General features: G+C 43.4%; 1 protein-coding gene across 12 annotated transcripts in view; it reads left to right on the top strand.

Moving 5' to 3' along the window:
• The window catches only part of dtnba (dystrobrevin, beta a), a 694100-nt gene that overhangs the window by 661245 nt on the left and 13455 nt on the right, over nt 1-19400 (top strand). For 10 of the 12 annotated variants that reach the window (XM_085996923.1, XM_085996913.1, XM_085996915.1 and 7 more), the window contains one exon: nt 15956-16015. In XM_085996923.1, coding sequence (XP_085853049.1) covers nt 15956-16015 — 60 coding nt within the window. The remainder of the gene's footprint in view (nt 1-15955; nt 16016-19400) is intronic. The other 2 variants (XM_085996924.1, XM_085996919.1) reach the window with 1 other exon arrangement.

Here is a 19400-nt window from a genome sequence, read left to right as displayed (position 1 = left end):
AAAAGCCTGGTTGTTACTCGCTTAACCTCAGTCTTTTGAGTAATTGATGGCGCATCAGTGCTATTCTCTGCATTTCTCTTATATCCAGTATTTGAACACCATTGACCAGAGTTCTATGGATGGATACATGCTTGGGATTGGGAAATGTTGGTGTTCAGAGGAACCTGGGTGCCCTTGTACAAGAATCACTGAAAGTTAACATGCAGATACATCAAGCAATTAGGAAAGCAAATGGTATGTTGGTCTTTATTACAAGAGGATTTGAGTATAAGAGTAAAGACGTCTTGCTGCAATTATATAGGGCCCTGGTGAGACCACACCTGGAGTATTGTGTACAGTTTTGGTCTCCTTGCCATAGAGGGAGTACAACGAAGGTTCACCAGACTGGTTCCTGGGATGGGGTATTGTTTGATGAGGAGAGATTGAGTAGACTAGGCCTATATTCCCTAGAGTTTAGAAGAATGAAAGGTGATCTCATTGAAACATACAAAATTCTTATAGGGCTTGACAGGGTAGGTGCAGGGAGGATGTTTCCCCTGACTGTGGAGTCTAGAACCAAGGGTCACAGTCTCAGAATAAGTGGTCGGCCATTTAGGACTGAGATGAGGAGAAATTTCTTCACTCAGAGGGTGGTGAATCTTTGGAATTCTCTACCCCAGAAGGCTGTGGAGGCTCAGTTGTTGAGTATATTCAAGACAGAGATCGATACATTTTTGAATATCAAGGGAATCAAGGGATATGGGGATAGTGCAGGAAAGTGGAGATGAGGTAGAAGATCAGCCATGATATTATTGAATGGCGGAGCAGGCCCGAAGGGCCAAATGGCCGACTCCTGCTCCTATTTCTTATGTTCTTACTTGCATGTGTAGAATTTTGCTTTGCCGTATTAGACAGAGAAGCAAAGCCTACAATAAAACTCAGTATTGCCAGTTCACACTGCTCTAAAACAAGTATCAGTGTCAAACTGGTAACTGGGTCATTCGTTTCAAAAGTATTCATCCTTTTAAATGTCTATTCTAAAAATAGCAGTTCTATGCAGCTGTCTTAATGTTATTTTTAAAACATTTTCGTTTGTGTTTTTTTTAAAGTCTCTTCAGTTAATGAAAGTGACAACTGAGAGTGAATTATACTGTAATTTGGCTGATCGCACCACACAGAGATTTACACACATGTATTTAGAGAGGCAGTGTCTTGTAAAGATGTTTGTCAAATCCTGTTTTTAGTTTGGAAATGGAGGAGAACCAGAAGAGCCACACATCAGCTCCAACATGATGACATTTCATATTGGTAACTCACTGATGTGTGCCAATATGATCTATAGGATTCTATTGCTCATTTGTTAATACTTCAAGTGTGTTAGTTCTGATAATCATTACCTTTGTACTAGCTGAAATTAATTGGTCACTCAGTAAGTTTTCATGTTGGGAAGGTGATGGTCCAGTCATGCTATTTAAGCAGAATTTATGTCTGCATTCAGAGTGAACCCACTTAAGCTTGTTCTGAATATTGCTCAGATTAAGGATTGAGCTGCCCAGTTTCTATTACTCCTTGGCGCAGACCTGTTCTGAATGTTGCTAGCAGGTGATTCTATTTTTATCCAGCTTCAAAATCCAAAAATATATTCTGTGCTAATAGGGTGACATCAGGTTGCTAGGCGACTGCAAAGTCTTTCAGGATATATGTTCCACAGTCCTATTGGCTAGATATTTATAGTTACTTGGCAGTAAACCCAAGGTGAGATGGAAATCTCCTGAGAGTAGTTTGTTTTCTCGTTACTTTGGATCCAGAGTTTGGTCTCTGGAATGGTTTACCGTCTAATTTTTACACTGAATTATGAATTATAAAAATATACCAAAGAATGCTTCTTGGCTTAAAAGTACCCTTGATTTTTTTGTGATTATCATCTTGTTAGGTATTTTTCCTTTCTTTGGAAGAAGGGCTGTTATTCTCAATTAAACCGACGGATTTGGTTTAACAAAAGTTTCATCGGTACATTGAGCTCACACTAGTAAAGAAAGAATGAATGTACATTTATATTGCACCTTTCACATCCTCAGGGTATCCCAAAGCACTCGTCAGCCAATGATTTGTGTGTTTTGAATTGTGGTCACGGTTGCTATGTAGGTAAATGTGGCAACCAATTTGAGTACAGCAAGGCCCGCAAATAGCAATGAGATCATCTATTTTTTGTTGTGTTGGTTGCGAACTCCCTTGCTCTTTTTTGATTAGCGCCATGGGAATTTTTAAGTCTACGTGAATAGGTAGCCAGGGCCTCAGTTTAATGTCTGAACCAAAAAATGGCATCTCTGACAAAGAAAGAAAGACTTGTATTTATATAGCACCTTTCATGACCGCAGGACATCCCAAAGCATTTTACAGCCAGTGAAGTACTTTTGAAGTGTAGTCACTGTTGTAGGAAATGCGCAACAATGTAGAACTCCCTCACTACTGCACTATAGTGTTAACCTAGATTATGTGCTGAAATCCTGCAGTGGGGCTTCAACCCATGACCTTCTGACTTAGAAGAGAGAATGCTACCACTGTGCCAGGCTGACACTTTAATTGCAAGACAACTTAAATAACAAAATAATTGTTCCTTAAACACTTGGGGTACGGTAATAAACTGTGCAGGCCAGATAGACTGTAATCGCCAGCAACGTTTCCTCTGCCGGTCCCATGCAGCCCAGGGACCGGCTTTTCAAATGTGAAATGACACGCATGCTGTGAATGGGCCACGCAGCCCGTTAACGGGACCATGCACCCAAAAAAAATTCGAGGGAACATTGATCACCAGTAAATATTTGACTGCTGCATCTCTGGAACTTTGCTTTTAAACAGTTTGGTGAATCATCGCTCATTGCCTTTGACATCTCGAAAGCTTTAAAAGAGTCTAGTATTTGCACACTTCTTAATCTGTCCCACCAAGCTGTGTCCGCGGCTAATTAGTTTCCTTTCAAGTTGCTCTGCATATGCTGTAGTTGACTTATTTTCCATTAATTCAGAGCTCTCTCCTCTCTTCCATTGTGTTCCTTCTTCACATGAATGACTTTCTCCACTTACCATCCTACCTTATTTGCACTTCCGTTCTTGATTCCACTTTATGCTTATCAACTTTCTTTAGATTGCACACCCTCAACACCCATAATCTTTGTTCCTTTTCCAAATTTATTGCCGAATCACTTCATCATAATCTCCTCCAGGCCTGTTTTAAGGAGCAGTGAAAATTTTGTTTTTTTCTACTCTTTAGCGGTATAGTGCCCCTGAAAATCTACAGCCACAACTTCAGCAGAAGTCTGCCGGAATGGCCAGAAATGAGGCTGCTTCCAGCCTTCCCCCGGAGTTTCCTCTATGGACTGTTGGGGGCAGAGCTTACATAGCTGTCATTCATAAGGGGAGTCAGGCCAGCGGCAGGGAAACCCAAGTCTGAGCAGTTTCTGTACCCCAGGCCTTCACTGACACCATGAGTTTGGTCGGCAGAGGTATGCTTGGTCAGGAAAACGTGATCATGTATAGCTCCTCAACCATCAGCAATGAGACCCACATGGGGTTCCATCATGGTCTAGGAAGTTTCAGGAGAATTTTTTAATTTTTAAAGCAGCTCCCTAAAAAAATGGAGCTGCAGGAGCACCTCTAACTTATTTCCAGGAATGGGTGGCACTCCTGGCACCCAGCATTCCTCTCCAGCCAGACAATCATCGACTGAAAATTCTAGCCTCTTCAGTGGGCCGAGAGACATGGGCTCCTGTCATTGGCAGGGAAATGTGTGAACTTCTCCCAATCCCAGAAAGTCTGTCAAGGTCGTGGAGTTTCCCAAATGACGCCTTTCAGTACTGAAGCTGAGATGCGCCCCATCACGGATTTTCAGCGCCAGTCCTTTCATGTCCCCTGCAAGACTAACCAACAGCTGCCACTTCTTATAAAAGGCACTACCTTTGCCCTTCATCATCTCGCGACGTTCTTGGCCTCACTAGCTCCCCTGACCTCAAATGGAACATCTATTCCATTGATAAAGCTGCCTTTAAGAAGTTCAGTTTCCTTTTGTGCTTAACAATTCTTAAATCTTTATAAAGTCCATTTGAGACTCATATATTGGTCCCATATTTAGTGAGGTTCTTCTAACACTTACCTAACATTCCTGCACAGGCCAAAGCTAATATGTCATCCCTGTCATATAAATAGCCTCCAACCTCTCCCTCCATCATGACCTTGCTTCTTTCTATTTTATCGATAATAGTAGCGTTGCTGTTCAGCCCTTTCCTCTCTTGTTCCTCCCAAGTCACTAACATGTGGTCCTCTACACACTTCCTCCTCCCTATACCTTCACTAAATTGAAATCAAGATTTATCGCAGTCTCTTACTCTTACTTATTCTTTTTCAAGACCACAAAACAGTGGAACTCCTTACTTTCCTTCCCCTTATGTTCCTAAAGGCTTTAAAATTCAAATTTGGTATCACTTAACCACTACTTTCTGATTTGCCTCCCCTTCCATTTTCAAACTTGGTGATATCCTGCGCTATGGGCCCTGGCCCTTCACCTTGATTTCTCTTTTTTTGTTACATCATGTGCAGCAGAGGGTGCTGACTGATCGCCCATGAATTCCCAAAGAAGTTTCTTAGTGATAGAATCCCCTTCATCACCCAAAAAATTGAAACTTGGATGATTTGGGAAGAGTGGATATGGAAAAAAGGGTAATTAATCTACTTGTGGTTTCCAATACACTATTAGGCCCCATACCATGTATAATCTGACAGTACTACCACTTAAGCAGGTCACAAGTACAAATTTTAGCCTTTAGCAAAATTGCTTCAGGCACAAAAACACAGCATTGAAAAAGAGTGCAGTGAGGACTGTAGTCCCTCTACATTTTTGCCTATTTAATGTGACCTTTTCACAGGTCAGCACCAAGTTAGTTCAGTAAAATTACTTTTCTAAATTGAGTCCACATTAGAACAAATGTAGCTCAATGGGCTGTAGGTTAGTCTTGTTTTTATTTTAATTAAGTCTGCTTTGATTGGGAACGAAAAGCACAAGATTTTTGGGCACCTAACTGTTCTCATTAAATTTTATTCCGTCTGGGTATTTTAAAGATGTTAACGATGAATAGTTAATTCATAGGTGTGATAACTAGTCAGAATTTATGGGCAGGCCTGTTTATAAGTTGAATTATAGTAAAGTTCATTGTTATACGGTAAACATTTCTTATGTCGAGGACTTCTGTGCCACAGCCTTCTGGCTCCGTGGACAATATATTTTGTGGTGTAAAACTGGGTCATACAGGTCAGCTGAGCCCCAGATTTGATTCCTCATCTGTGCTGTGTTAGTTGATATCCACTAGAGTGAGAATTTAGCCCTTGCAGTTGGCCCCAGCAGCTGAGACTAGGCCACAAAAATATTGACCAGGGTTGCTGCTTCTGATTTTATCCACCGTATGCATAAAACATGGTCACTTGAGTGAGATCCCAGAACACTGCCAGCACCTATAGAAACACACCGCAGCCCGAGTCACTATCTTCGGGAGAAAAGAAGTCCGAGACAAAAATTGGAGATGTGGTTAATAAGAACTCTGTGTTTGACAATATTAATTTTAAAGCACGCTCCAGGATAAGTGTCTGTAAGTGCCTTATCCTAGAACTGTCTTGATTGTGTGGATAATAAAATTGGCAGTTTTTGTCATATATTCTTTTAAAATAAGCCTTTTAATTTTACACTCCTGTTACACTTCTGCTAATTGGAACTACCGTTTTACAAACATGTTTTCCCCGACTGCTACTGTACTGGTTGATTGTTCTGTTTGACGTTTCAGTCCCCAACAAAACACTTCCATCACTGCTTTGCCTGCCCAGCTGGATTAGAATGTATGATGCTTAATGCTATAAGATTTTCACAATATCGAACTTTATTCTGGAATGATTGAATCCCCAACATCTGGATATCTTAAAAATTATCATCCAATTTGGATTCATTTTATTTTATAACAATGATTTTAAACTTGGCTGGCCAATCATGCCTTCTTACTGCTGACAGAAATACTGTAGAGAACATAAGCAGTCGAGAAAGTAACAGGAGGGAGATGACAAGGAGCAATTCTTGGAAACAAGAGAATCTGTACCTGTCGATACTTACAAAAAATTGTGGCACTGGTTAAGAGGCCTGCCATAAGGGAGAGAAAAAATAAAATGTCTACTTTAATAAGATGCCTACATAAATCTGTTTTATTGTGAGTTTTTAAAAGCAATAGTGCATCACAAGAGTAAAAGTATTGTTTTAAAAAGACAGGACGTAGTGGGTGCAATCGGCAGTTCCAACACAAATTGTGCCTGTTTTGAACAGTGTTTCTTTTCCCCCAAAAGTTTCTGCTCAACCTGATTTGCATATTGCCAAAAGTTAAATCTGCCATGAACCAGCGCAATTGGGCGGCGATTTAAAACATAATTTTTTTTTTTTAATTCCTTGATATATTTGAAAGTGGTAACTTGGTAAAGCTTGATTAATACAGCTGAAAATGGGATTATCACAAAAAATAAGCATTTTAAATCACAGTGTCAGTCCAGCACCTGTGAGTAACCTGATTTTAAATGACTGAAAATTACTTTAAAAATATGCAAAACTATTTTCTAGTTAGATTGGGGTACAGTAGTCAGTTCCTTAGTAAAAATTTTTTTTAAATCATTCAAAACATTTCTATTGGTGTCCTTGCACCCTAAAGAACCAGCTTAATCTTTGGAGCCTCCTCAAAGGCCTGCAGATGACCACAATTAGCGGAAACTCCCAATGGTGATTAATTCACCCTGGGGGGCGCTGCCAGTTTTGTGGGCGGGGCTGCTTCTAGCACGATTTTTTTTTAAACTAGTGCAGTAGATAACGGAAACTCGTGTTGTGCTGAATGCAATCTGTGCTTAAAATTTCCACAGTCTTTTGTCCCGGTTACGCCGATATCTGGGGGATTGTGCCAAGCAAACCAGCACAATCGAGCGGAATCTCCAGGCCAATACATTTATCTCGCCCCACTCCCGTAATATGCTCAATATTTTTTGTTGTCAAGCTGGAAGCCTGTTGAATTTTAATACTTCATTTCCTCTAATTAAATTATAGCTTAGAGATGTTTATACTAAAAATAATAATTGGCTTTCCATCCATCCAAAGCCACTAATTGTTGAAAAGGTAGCAGACTTGATGAGTGACTTCCTTTCAGCAGAATCTGGCTTACCTCAAGCAGACTGGAAACAGGCCAGTTTGTGGTGAGGCAGCTTGCTAACTTGTTTTTGTTTACTTTTGTTCAGTGAATTTTTTTTTGTCGTATTTCCCTGTTTCTCTCCAGTCTTTCCCTTTATTTTTCAGTTTATTATCCTCCTCCTGTATTTATTCAGCACTATTTTCTATCTTTATTTGCTTTTGTAGTATTTTCCCTTCTCCTTTACCGTTTCTGTATCCTTTATTTCTGTTGCTTTAATTTTCTTGTTACTTAGCTCTTTCTCTTTCATTTTGCTTGTCCTTTGTCAGCAGTTCTCAGTTTAATTTGCTCTCACCATGATTTCACAGATGTGTCCTCACTCCTTTTAGCTCTGGCCTGACAATTTTGTCTCTGCTCCATCTCCAAGTTCCATCGTTCAGGAAGGGTACAGGTAAATTCATGGGCCTATAAATTCAGTGGCGCCCCGTTTCAGCCTCGCCAGGGCACTAAAAGTAGCACCCCGGAAGTAGTCGCAGCCGCCCGCCGGAAATTCACTTTGCGCGCGCCCCAGAGGGAAGCGCGGTGCTACTGGAGGTGCCCCGCATCCCTCTTGGGGCGCTGCAGCTGAATATCGCTACGCAACGTGCTGCGGTACTGCAGGCCTTCCTCCCCTTCTTAAAGGGGAGGGGCCTTGTGCAGCGCGATCGAGGATCGCAAGTGCCGGCAAAAGAGCCCGGCACTGAGGGGAAGTGCCGGGCTCTTCGAATGCAGTCGGCACTCCTTCCTGAACTGATGGAACTTGGAGATGGAGCAGAAAGAGACAAGATTGTCAGGCCTGTATACATTGGTCTGATGATGCACTATTTTCCACTTTTTGAGGGAAACAGGACACTTAGTGAACACCCCACATGATTTCCAGTGCACAACAGCATAATTAAGGGATAATTATTAATTTAATGGCAAGCTATACCACTCATTGCGCATGAAAGGGTGCAAGCTTAGGTTTGCAGGAGACTGCCTGCTTATGGAAGCTACTTTTTTGTCACGAGCACCAAACAAAAGTGCAAGGACTTAGCCTGAACTATAACAATCCTGTACTGTTATAAAGTTTTAAAAGAATTTAGATAATTCAAGCAAGCATATTTTACTTGAAAGCACCAAAGTTCAAGTGGTATCAGACTATTTCCTCCACATGGTCTCGCTGTGCTATAAAATGGCTAAATGGAAATTAATTTGGTGAATTTATAGTGCTCATGTTGGTTCAGTAGGAAAACTGTTCATTTTTGGCCTATACACCTTTCCTCTGAGAAACTTTAAGGATTTCCACATGTGTAGAACGTAAAGAAGATTAAAAATCATTTTACAGTTTGGGATAGTTCTGCTTGTTTACACTCATGATGCATTTCACACTCAGGATGTTTCTCGCTGGTCCAAGGATGGTAGAAACTCCGTTCCCTAGTCACTGACTCTATCCCTTTCCCTGGCCACAGTCTGAGGCTGAAGCAGGCCATTCACAACCTTGGCGTTCTCTTTGACCCTGACATGAGCTTCCAATCCCATATTCCCTCCATCACCAAGACCGCCTACTTCCACCTCCGTAACATCGCCCATCTGCATCCCTGTCTCGGCTCATCTTCTACTGGAACCCTCATCCATGCCTTTGTTACCTCTAGACTCGATTCTTCCAATGCTTTTCTGCTGACGTACCATCTTGCACCCCCCGTTAACTTAAGCTCATCCAAAACCCTGCTGGCCATATCCTAACTAGCACCAAGTCCCCATCACTCATCACCCCTGTGCTGCGAAGTTACATTGGCTCCCGGTCCAGCAATGCCTCGATTTTAAAATTCTCATTCTTGTTTTCAAATCTCTCCATGGCCTCACCCCTCCCTATCTCTGCAACCTCCTCCAGCCCTCTGAGATCTCTGCACTCCTCCAATTCTGACCTCACCCGCATCCCAGATCTTAATCGCTCCACCATTGGTGGCCGTACCTTCAGCTGCCTAGGCCCTAAGATCTGAAATTCCCTCCCTAATTGTCTCTACCTCTCTCCCTTTAAGATGGTCCTTAAAACCTACCTTTGTCACCTGTCCTAATACATCCTTATGTGGCTCGGTGTCACCCCTGTGAAGCACCTTGGGACATTTTTCTACATTAAAGGCGCTATATAAATGCAAGTAATTGTTGTTGTTGCAGGAGGAGAATGAGGAGAGCTGCATTTCTCAGAGGAAAGGTGTATAGGCCAAGAATGAACAGTTTTCCTACTGAACCAACATGAACGCTATAAATTCACCAAATTAATTTCCATTTAGCCATTTTATAGCACAGTGAGACCATGTGGAGGAAATAGTCTGATACCACTTGAACTTTGGTGCTTTCAAGTAAAATATGCTTGCTTGAACCATCTAAATTCTTTTTAAACTTTATAACAGTACAGGATTGTTATAGTTCAGGCTAAGTCCTTGCACTTTTGTTTGGGGCTCATGACAAAAACGTAGCTTCCATAAGCAGGCAGTCTCCTGCAAACCTAAGCTTGCACCCTTTCATGCACAGTGAGTGGTATAGCTTGCCATTAAATTAATAATTATCCCTTAATTATGCTGTTGTGCACTGGAAATCATGTGGGGTGTTCACCAAATGTCTTGTTTCCCTCAAAAAGTGGAAAATAGCACATTATCAGACCAATGTATGCAGGCTAAAAATAATAGTCCAATTTGTTTTGCAGGTAAAATAATATATTGAAGCCGCAAAGCAGCAAGATACGGATACTGCAATACGTAAAAGCAATAAAGATAGAATCAGTTCACAAGGGGTTAAAATAAACAGAGAATGCTGGAAACTCTCAGCCGGTCAGACAACATCTGTGGAGAGAACAGACAAGTTGACATTTCGGGTTCGGACCCTTTGTCAAAATTTTACTGGATTACAATTCCTTTTTCAGAATGTATTTCTTACACAGCTTGCTAATCGACAGGACTTTTGGATCAAACATTCTTTCATAGGCATTCATGATGTCAGGATCTCCAGTTAGAATTGAAGACATAAAAGCGTTCCCTGGACTAAAAGAGTTAAAAGCCTCTAAGCTAGACCTGCTCATTATCCTTGATTAATGAAATAATGGTAGGGGATATTGCATATCCAATTAATGAGCTGATGTTCTCATCTAATCCATATTTCACATATCTGCTAATGTTTTGACCATATATAGTTTAATTTGCACCAAGAACAAAACTCCTGTATATTAACTGATTTACAGAACAACACCGTGTCTATATTGAGCAGACAACCAAGTTCCAGGCTCCATTTTGACATTTGGTAAGAAAAGGCAGTTTCCATTTTACCCCCTTGCTATTATAAAACAGAACAAAATGAAATCCAGAAATGTCTCTCTTCGTCACAGAATTAAAACTCTGCTTCAGTCATAATGATAGACTGATCTTTTCTAATATCCCTGTATCACGAGCAGTTTTAGGCCAGTGAACAGAGCTCGCCACGTGTTTAAATATACATGTACAGGGCCCTGCTTGCCATGATTGCAGAGCAGTGCAAGTTCAGCATTCTAAATCCGCACCGCACACTTGCAGTACCCCAGATACAGTGCAGGTATCAGAACTTTAAAAAATATATATTTTGAGAAACCCCAGATAAAGGGTCAGGGCCCGTAGTGCAGGACACAGCCAAGAAAAAAGGATCAAACTTACAATCTTCTAACCCATAGTCAGAAACACTATGCACTGTGCCATTGGCCTTGTGACAAGTGAAACTGTGCCATTGTATATGTGAAATCTGGCAGTAATCACTGTGTTGAAAATAGAGCAACAATTATGTTAGAATACATGTTTTGCATTACAAAAGAAAATTATTAATTGTTGCTATTCTTGGTAAATACTAAATCACACACACATACATATAATGAAAAACAGTCATGCAGCAGTGTGACTGTTGTCAGTCAATATTAAAACATTGTATCACATAATCGTGTACTAGCCTATGTTTCATTGTAGATTAACGTTTTTCTTATTTCTGAAGTGCTGCTTAGCAAAACTAGAAAAGGGAATCTAGCAGCTTTAATCAGAAGCAGGCTTTGGTTTGGTGACTCGAGTTACCAGTCATTTTTCATCTAATATTACATGGCTTTCCCTACCTGGCCAATGCCCAAGAAATAAATCTATTTGCATGTGTCGAAACTGAGAGATTTAGTCAAGGAATTCCATGAAGGAGACTGAAATTGTGCAATTTGTATAAATCAGTTCCAGCATATTTTCCATTCTGCTCTGCTTAAAGTAACTCTGAAGATGACTGTGTCAAAAAATGAAACATTTTTGTATAGGGTATATATATCATGGTTTTGGCTTCATGTTTTTGTTGTACTAAATAAGGGTTAGAAACCTGCTTCACTCACAAAAAAAGCTGCAGCCTATTTAGACACAACTGTTGTAGAATCAGTCATTTTTCTGAACCAGGTTTACAAAGGAAGGACCAAGCCCTTCAATTCAATTACAACCATCTTGTGGAATTGATTTGAAGATATAATTGACTGGCAGCTCTTTTAGAGTTTAGCAGACAGTTATTTTAAATTTCCTCCCTCCCAGTCAATTTTTGAGAGGTATTTCTCAGCCTCTTTCAAAACGAAAAGTCCATCTGAAGACGTTGGACAGATACAGCTAAGCTGGAAAGCTTCCATGGATGTTAAGAAATAAAAGAACAACCACTACGGTCGAATGTTGTGTACATTATAATTTAGCGCAGTATGACTCTTCAAAACATTCAATCACTCAAGGAATTGTTAAGCTTAATAAATACTATAAAACCTGCAGTGTGACAGTGCTACTGTGCACTTATTTTTTTACTGTTAACTTTGTTTAGCAGTTTAAGCCTAAGTTGCCATCTAGTGAAGTGTTATTCGGCCATCTTCCAAAGTCAAGGAAGATCAGGTGCAGGGACACAATAAAATCAAGTAAAAAGGATTCTCAGTTTCACCCCTGAGCAATGAACAGATTTACCTGGATATGTGGGCAAGTGAGAGTTATCTCTTGGATTTAAGGGGCAAGAGTGCAAATATGTGAGTGGCCCAAGATGCAGAACCCACAAAAACCCAGGGCGAAAAAAACTACCAAACAATAGTCTTGACGATACAAAGAACAATTCCATCCACTACTGAGCAAAACTGCTTGAATTACTTTAAAATGGAGACCGTTAGCAACGCTGCAGCTAGGTTTATTTATGCTACAGGTAAGTCGACAGGTTTGCCACAAGAAACTTTTCCAAAAAATGAAGCTAGCTGAGAGTAGAATCAAGAAAATCCCATTACCTGAAAGAAGGACTAAGTGACTTACTTGCCCCTCTGTCTCAGAACTCTTTTATCACCAGTCATAGAGCTAGTAAAAAGAAAAAAAGAAAGACTTGTATTTATATAGCGCCTTTCACAACCTCAGGACATCCTATAGTGCTTTACAGCCAATGAAGTACTTTTGAAGTGTAGTCACTGTTGTAATGTTGTATTTCATCCCAGTGTTAAATTACACAAAAACTCTCTGCACACACAATCCAAGTTTAGACGGGCAAAATCTATAATTGAACTCTTGTTATTTTTTTCATTGTTAAAACAGATGTAATATGAACATTTCACACAGGTGCATTAGCAGCTAATAGCATATCCCTATTTTGTGCTCGGGAATTCAGTACAGTGAAATGGGTTTCTGTGAAATTTCCATACTGCATCTGCTTTGTTGAAGTTATTTTGTACCAATGACACTGCTGCAGAGGATGACCAAATTGCACAAGGAGGAATGTGCCTAATTTTTCTTAAGTTCTTTGCTATGAGCCTTTCCATAAGAGAAACATGAATGATAGGCTCCTACGACAGTTTGGAAAGTAGTCGTATTTGTTACAATTTTTTGGTTAACTTTTTAAAGTTCTCCTTGTTTTCAAAAATCCCTCCCTGGCCTTGCCACTCTCTAGCTCTGTAACATCTTCCAGCTCTACAATCCTCCGAGATCTCTGCGGGCCGTGCCTTCAGCTGCCTAGGCCCTAAGCTCGGGAATTCCCTCGTAAACCTCTCCACCTCTCCTCCTTTAAGGCGCTCCTTAAAAGACACCAATTAATATCTCCGAGCTGCCCCCAATATTGGGCTTCAGGCCTCATTTCCACGGAGCCGGCGAGCTGTGCAGAACTGCCGGCAAATCGTGACTGAAGGTCAGGCCATTGCTGGTGACACAGCAGCCCGTGAGTAAATGAGGAAGGGATGGGGGGTGCGATCAGGGTGTGGGGGACAATCGGGCCGTGATTTGGACTTGTGGGAGGGGCACTTGGGCCGGGGGGGGTGGCCACGAGCCGATGTGGGGGTAGGTAGCGTTGGTTGTGTGGGGAGCGATTGGAAGCTGGGTCACAGCCCACGGTCTTTTAATGTGGGTCAGGGTTAGGTAAGTACGGGGGCCTTCCTGCTGGTTAGCGCCACGTTGTGGTGTGCATGTGGTGAGTGAAGCACTGGCGCGTTCAAAAATTGAAAATGGGTCCTGCAAGACACACAGGAGACTTAAACCCTGCTCTTGTTCAAAGAGTGCCATGGAGCTTTTACATCCACCTGAGAGGGCAGACAGGGCCTAAGTTTTAACATCCCATCTGAAAGCTGGTACCTCCACAGCATTTCCTCAGTACTGCACTGAACAGTCAGCCTGCATTATGTAATCAAATCTCTGGAGTAGGACTTGAACCCACAACCATGTGACTCAGAAGTGAGAGTGCGAGCACTGAACCAAGGCTGACAGCTCCCCTGAAGCTTTTGTGTAACCAGTACAAATTATCATCTAAATTTCTAGATCATGGTGGCCCATTTGTTAATACACTTCAGGTTTGGAATTGCCTGTTCCTTTAAAAAGTAAAGTGAAACAAAGTATGAATGGCGATCACTCCATTTTCCATTTTTCATCATAACACTTGTCTGCCATCTGTAACTGAGTGTAATAGTAAACTGAGCTCTTTTGTGTTTGTTTTGAAAGTTATATTTGCTTTCTCCAATTTCTGCCAATTTCCTTCTTGCAAGTAGTGACCTTTTGTTGGGTATTATTCTGTGGCTGCTTATCACATTCTGGTACCTCACCCAAATAGTCATTCTTCATGTGTGAACTGAAATAGCAAATAGCAGCAGGCCATTTGATTGTACTGAGCCATCACACCATCTGGAATGCTCAGATATTGGAAGTTTGCCAAAGAAGATTGACTTGGTTCCAACTTTCCATCACCAGACGTATTATCTTTGAGCACCTTTACTCCAAAGATACCCCACTTGCCTCTCCTTCCCACCTCTCAGGAGGATAGTCACTGGTTGTTCATTGACAAGCATGGGTTTGAGCCCTCGCTAGATTCACAGCAGGTACCAGTAACTAACTGATGAGCAGCACGGTGAGCAGACCAACTCACCATAACATCTGTGAATGAATTACTACCATCCTCCTGACTATAGGATGGACACATACTTTTGTACCCATAAAACAGTGAGTCCACCAATGGGAGGTGAAGAGCTTCAGCAGTACCTGCTTGCCTCTCTGCAACCTAATCATGGTAGGCATTGAATCCTGGCTATTTGAGCGGATGATCTCAAATCAGTAGCTGTCGTGACAAGTCTCTTTCTTGAAAAAGATGGTACAGCCACATCTGTACCTCATGCAGTGGTTGCATTGTACCTGACATTGGCCTTAGGTTTTGGCTTTGCAAATACCCAAGTTTTAATCGCTTCAGTTCTTCCCCATCCCCCAAAAGATGTTATATACAAATAAACTAACACTAGAATTTATATAATTCAAACTTTATATGCTTGTCAGCGCAGCTAAGTTTCAGCACAGTAAAGAAACTGCACTATTAGAATGGCCTAAGTAAGTTATTAAAAGTGGGGTAAAGCTCCATCTTTGGAATGAGTACTTGCTGTTGTTTACCCTTTCTGGCACATACATTATCCAAATCAGTTGAATTCATATGGTGCAAGCTCAGTGTTGCTATAGAAATGTTATTAACTGAATTGTTCACCAAGTTCTAACACATACAGTAAACCTTTCAGAAATAAATGACATAGTGGGAGATATCCTTGGTGCACTAGACATAGCAAAATTGTAAATGCGTTCTTTTTAAAAACACTGTTGCAGCTTAGCTACACCTACCACAGAGGAGGAAATTTTCTCCTCTGGTCCCTTAACAGCTGCTAAATCAATGATGAAAAATGCTGAACTTTAGCTAGAAAACTCAATCACTTCGTCAATTTTAATGATTTTTATTAAAGTATCTCGGCACAGAATCTACGTGAAGAAACATGAGAACTGTTGTCCTGCTTTGATCAACTGGCCACTTATTCAGTGTGACTAAGCAGGGCTGTTTTCACAGTACAGGAAACTTTGTGCTATCCGGCACCAACGGGACCGAGCTGTTGCCGTTCCCTCATAACTGCCGGACACACCAGCGTTAATGTTGAAGCATATGGAGCTTTTCATCTCCGTATCTGACAACAAACACTGTTGCTTAGCAACAGCTTCTAAACAGTCGGCCCGTACCTTGGAAGTGTCTCTGTAGCTTAGCAACAGCTTCAGAGAGACTTTCCAGAGCCTGACTGTTGGAAAAAAAAGCCACGAGAAGAAAAAAAAGCCACGAGAAGAAAAAAAACCTAACAAAACGGCTCCTGATTTTTGCCAGTGGCTCGAACTTAGCCTCCGGATAACACAAAGTTTCCTGTATAAACAACTGTCATCTATCATAGAGCAATAGAGCACTGTCACTTACCTGCCCTGTTCTTTCAGCAGATGAAGGGTGTGAGGATGAGGAGGAAGCAGAAAAACTGCAGAATGGAAAAGAAAGGGGTAAGTACATCAAGTAGAATCACACCGTGCTTGAGGCTTTACCATGAATAATTGTTTTGTTAACTTAGTGTTATATTGAAATGTTGGCATTCAATAAATTAAACTAGTCTGCATCAATGAGCAGGCACCTGTAGGGAAAGATGAATAATGCCCAAACATATCTGGACTAGTTTGTTGAAACTGGTCATAGAAATTATCAACACAGAAAGAGGCCATTCAGCCAATCTTGTCTGCGCCAAATCTTTGCGAGAGCAATCCAAAATAATCCTATTACTTTGCTCTGTTCCATAGCCCTATATCTTTCTCTGCTTCAAATATTTATCTAATGTTGCTTTAAAAGATGCAATAGTCGCTGCCTCAATTGCTCTCTGTGGCAAAATATTCCATGCTCTAATTCTCTGCATAAAGAATTTTCTACTAAATGCTCTCCACATTGTTAGTGACAATTTTAGATGAATGACCCTTTTTCATTGCCTTTCAAATCAGAGTAAATAGTCGTTCCATATACATCACATCAAACTTCATAATAAAAAAAAACAATTAAATCTCCTCATAACCTTACCTGTGCCAGTGGAAATAGCCCCCACCCCCCCATCTCTCCTCAGAACAATAGTTTCTTATCCCTGGTATCATTCTAACGGGAACGGTAGCCTAGTGGTAATGTCACTGGGCTAGTAATCCAGAGGCCTGGACTAATGATCCAGAGACATGAGTTAAAATCTCACCACGGCAGCTGGGGAATTTAAATACAGTTAATTAAATAAATCTGGAATAAAAAGCTGGTATCAGTAATGGTGACCATGAAACTATCGGATTGTGGTGGAGACCACATAGGGACAATAACACAATTCACAATGTATAGCCAATATTGTTATATGTACGTACTTGGTTGGGTTATCGGGGCAGGGTCCCTTTAAGAGTGTCGGTAGCATGATGACGTCATGCGTCGGTAGCGTGATGACATCATAGCCCTGCAACGAGGCTGAGACCCTCAGTCCTCATGAAGAGTGAATAAAGTAACACGCGTTTTGCCTTTGCTGCAACAAAAGTCTCGGAACCTGTTGATTTCTAGTGACCCCAACATTGGTGACCCCCGCTGCTCTTTTGGACGATTCCAAAGACCTCATCCGAAATGGCGACGAACGCCGTTTCCATCAAATTACCCGAGTTTTGGGAACGACAGGCTGCCGCTTGGTTCGCCCAGGCCGAGGCTCAATTTGCACTCCGGGACATCACCGCGGACGACACGAGGTACTACTACGTCGTCTCTGCTCTCGGCAGCTCCACCGCGGCCAGAGTCGTGAGCCTGCTCGAAAACCCCTCGGAGCTCAACAAATTCGAAACGCTGAAAACGCACCTCTTAGAAACTTTTGGACTCACCGAAGCCGAGCGCGCACGCCGGCTTCTCTCTCTACCCGGGCTTGGCGACTCCAAGCCCTCGGAGCTGATGGACCACATGCTGGCCCTCCTGGGCACACACAGGCCGTGCTTCCTCTTCAAGGAACTGTTCCTTCAACAACTGCCAGGTCAGGTACGGTTGCCAACTCTTCCATTACTGATTTCCGCAGCCTGGCCAAGGAGGCCGACCAATTTTTCTCCGCCGGGCAACAGTACTGCGTGGCCACGTGGAGCCCTGCCCCCACCGATACAGCCCAACAGCGGCAGCCCCCAAGCCTCTGCTTCTACCATGCGCAGTTCAGCCCCAAAGCCAGGAAGTGCCGGCCCCCGTGCAGTTTTCCCGCGTCGAAACAAACGAAAGACCACTCGTCGGCTGCTATGGCTGTCGGCCGTTCAGGCAGTTTGTTATTTATTACGGACACCAACTCCGGACGTCGTTTTCTTTGCGACACGGGTGCCCAGGGGAGCGTCCTGCCCGTGTCAACCATAGATATCCAAGGGGGTAATCACGGCCCCATCCTCGAAGCCGCCAACGGCAGTTCCATCCGCACCTTCGGGAAACGGAGCGTGGCGCTTTGTTTTGGCAGGCAGCGGTTCACCTGGGACTTTGTCACGGCAAAAGTGTCCACCCCCCTTCTCGGCGCTGACTTCCTCTGCGCCAATGGCCTTTTGGTGGACGTCAAGAACCGACGTCTCATCAACGCTGAGACTTTCAGCTCGCTCCCGTGTTTCCTCAGCGGGTCCAGCACGACGAAGTTGTCCAGCGCGCGCTCGGCCTCCGACGAGTTTTCCCGCCTCCTTGCCGAGTTCCCGGACCTCACGAAGCCCACGTTCTCGTCCGCCGCCACCAAACACGGGGTAGAACACCACATCTCGACCACCAGTCCGCCCGTCTATGCCCGCGCTCGGCGCCTCGACCCGGGGAAACTCGCCATCGCTAAAGCCAAGTTCAACACCATGGAGCGCCTCGGCATCACCTGCCGGTCGAACAGTCCATGGGCCTCGCCCCTCCACATCGCTCCGAAACCAGGCGGCGGGTGGTGCCCGTGCAGCGATTACCGGCGCCTCAACGACGTTACGATCTCTACCCGATTCCACACATCCAGGACTTTTCCGCCCGCCTGGCCGGGAAAGTGGTATTCTCGAAAGTGGACCTCGTCTGGGGTTACCACCAGGTCCCTGTCCGGCCGCAGGACGTCCCGAAAACCGCGGTGATCACCCCGTTCGGGCTGTTCGAATTCCTTCGCATGCCATTCGGCCTCAAAAACGCCACCCAGGCTTTTCAACGCCTAATGGACACCGTGTTACGGGACCCAACATTCCTGTTCGTATACCTGGACGACATCCTCATCGTCAGCGTCTCCAGGACGGAGCATGTGTCGCAACTTCGGACTCTCTTCCAACGCCTCAGCCAGCACGGCCTAATCGTCAACCCGGCCAAGTGCCAGTTCGGGCTGTCCTCGATCGGCTTTCTCGGGCACCGCATCACGAAGGACGGGGCGGTGCCACTGCCATCGAAAGTGGCGGCCGTGATGGACTTCCCGCGACCCCTCACCGTGAAGGCCCTGCAGGAGTTTTTGGGCATGGTGAACTTTTACCATCGCTTCGTCCCCCGAGCAGCCCAGCTTATGCGGCCCCTTTACGAGGCCCTCAAAGGCAAGCCCGACAAGCTCGCCGTCGACTGGTCCGAGGAGATGGCCAATTCTTTCACGGACACGAAAAGGGCCCTGGCTAACGCGACCATGCTGGCGCATCCGTTACCTGATGCGCCGATCGCTCTCACCACCGACGCCTCAGACTATGCGGTTGGCGCCATCCACGAACAGTGGGTCAACGGCACCTGGCAGCCACTCGCCTTCTTCAGCCGGCAGCTCCGCCCCAATGAGCGGAAGTACAGCACCTTCGATCGCGAGCTTCTCGGCCTCTACCTCGCTGTCCGACACTTCCGTTTCCTACTGGAGGCTCACCCGTTCACAGCGTTCGTGGA

Source organism: Somniosus microcephalus, chromosome 9 (assembly GCF_052327205.1).
Source record: "Somniosus microcephalus isolate GS21.2 chromosome 9, FLI_Smic_1.0, whole genome shotgun sequence".
Lineage (NCBI taxonomy): Eukaryota > Metazoa > Chordata > Chondrichthyes > Squaliformes > Somniosidae > Somniosus > Somniosus microcephalus.
This window is presented reverse-complemented; position numbering and strand designations above follow the sequence as displayed.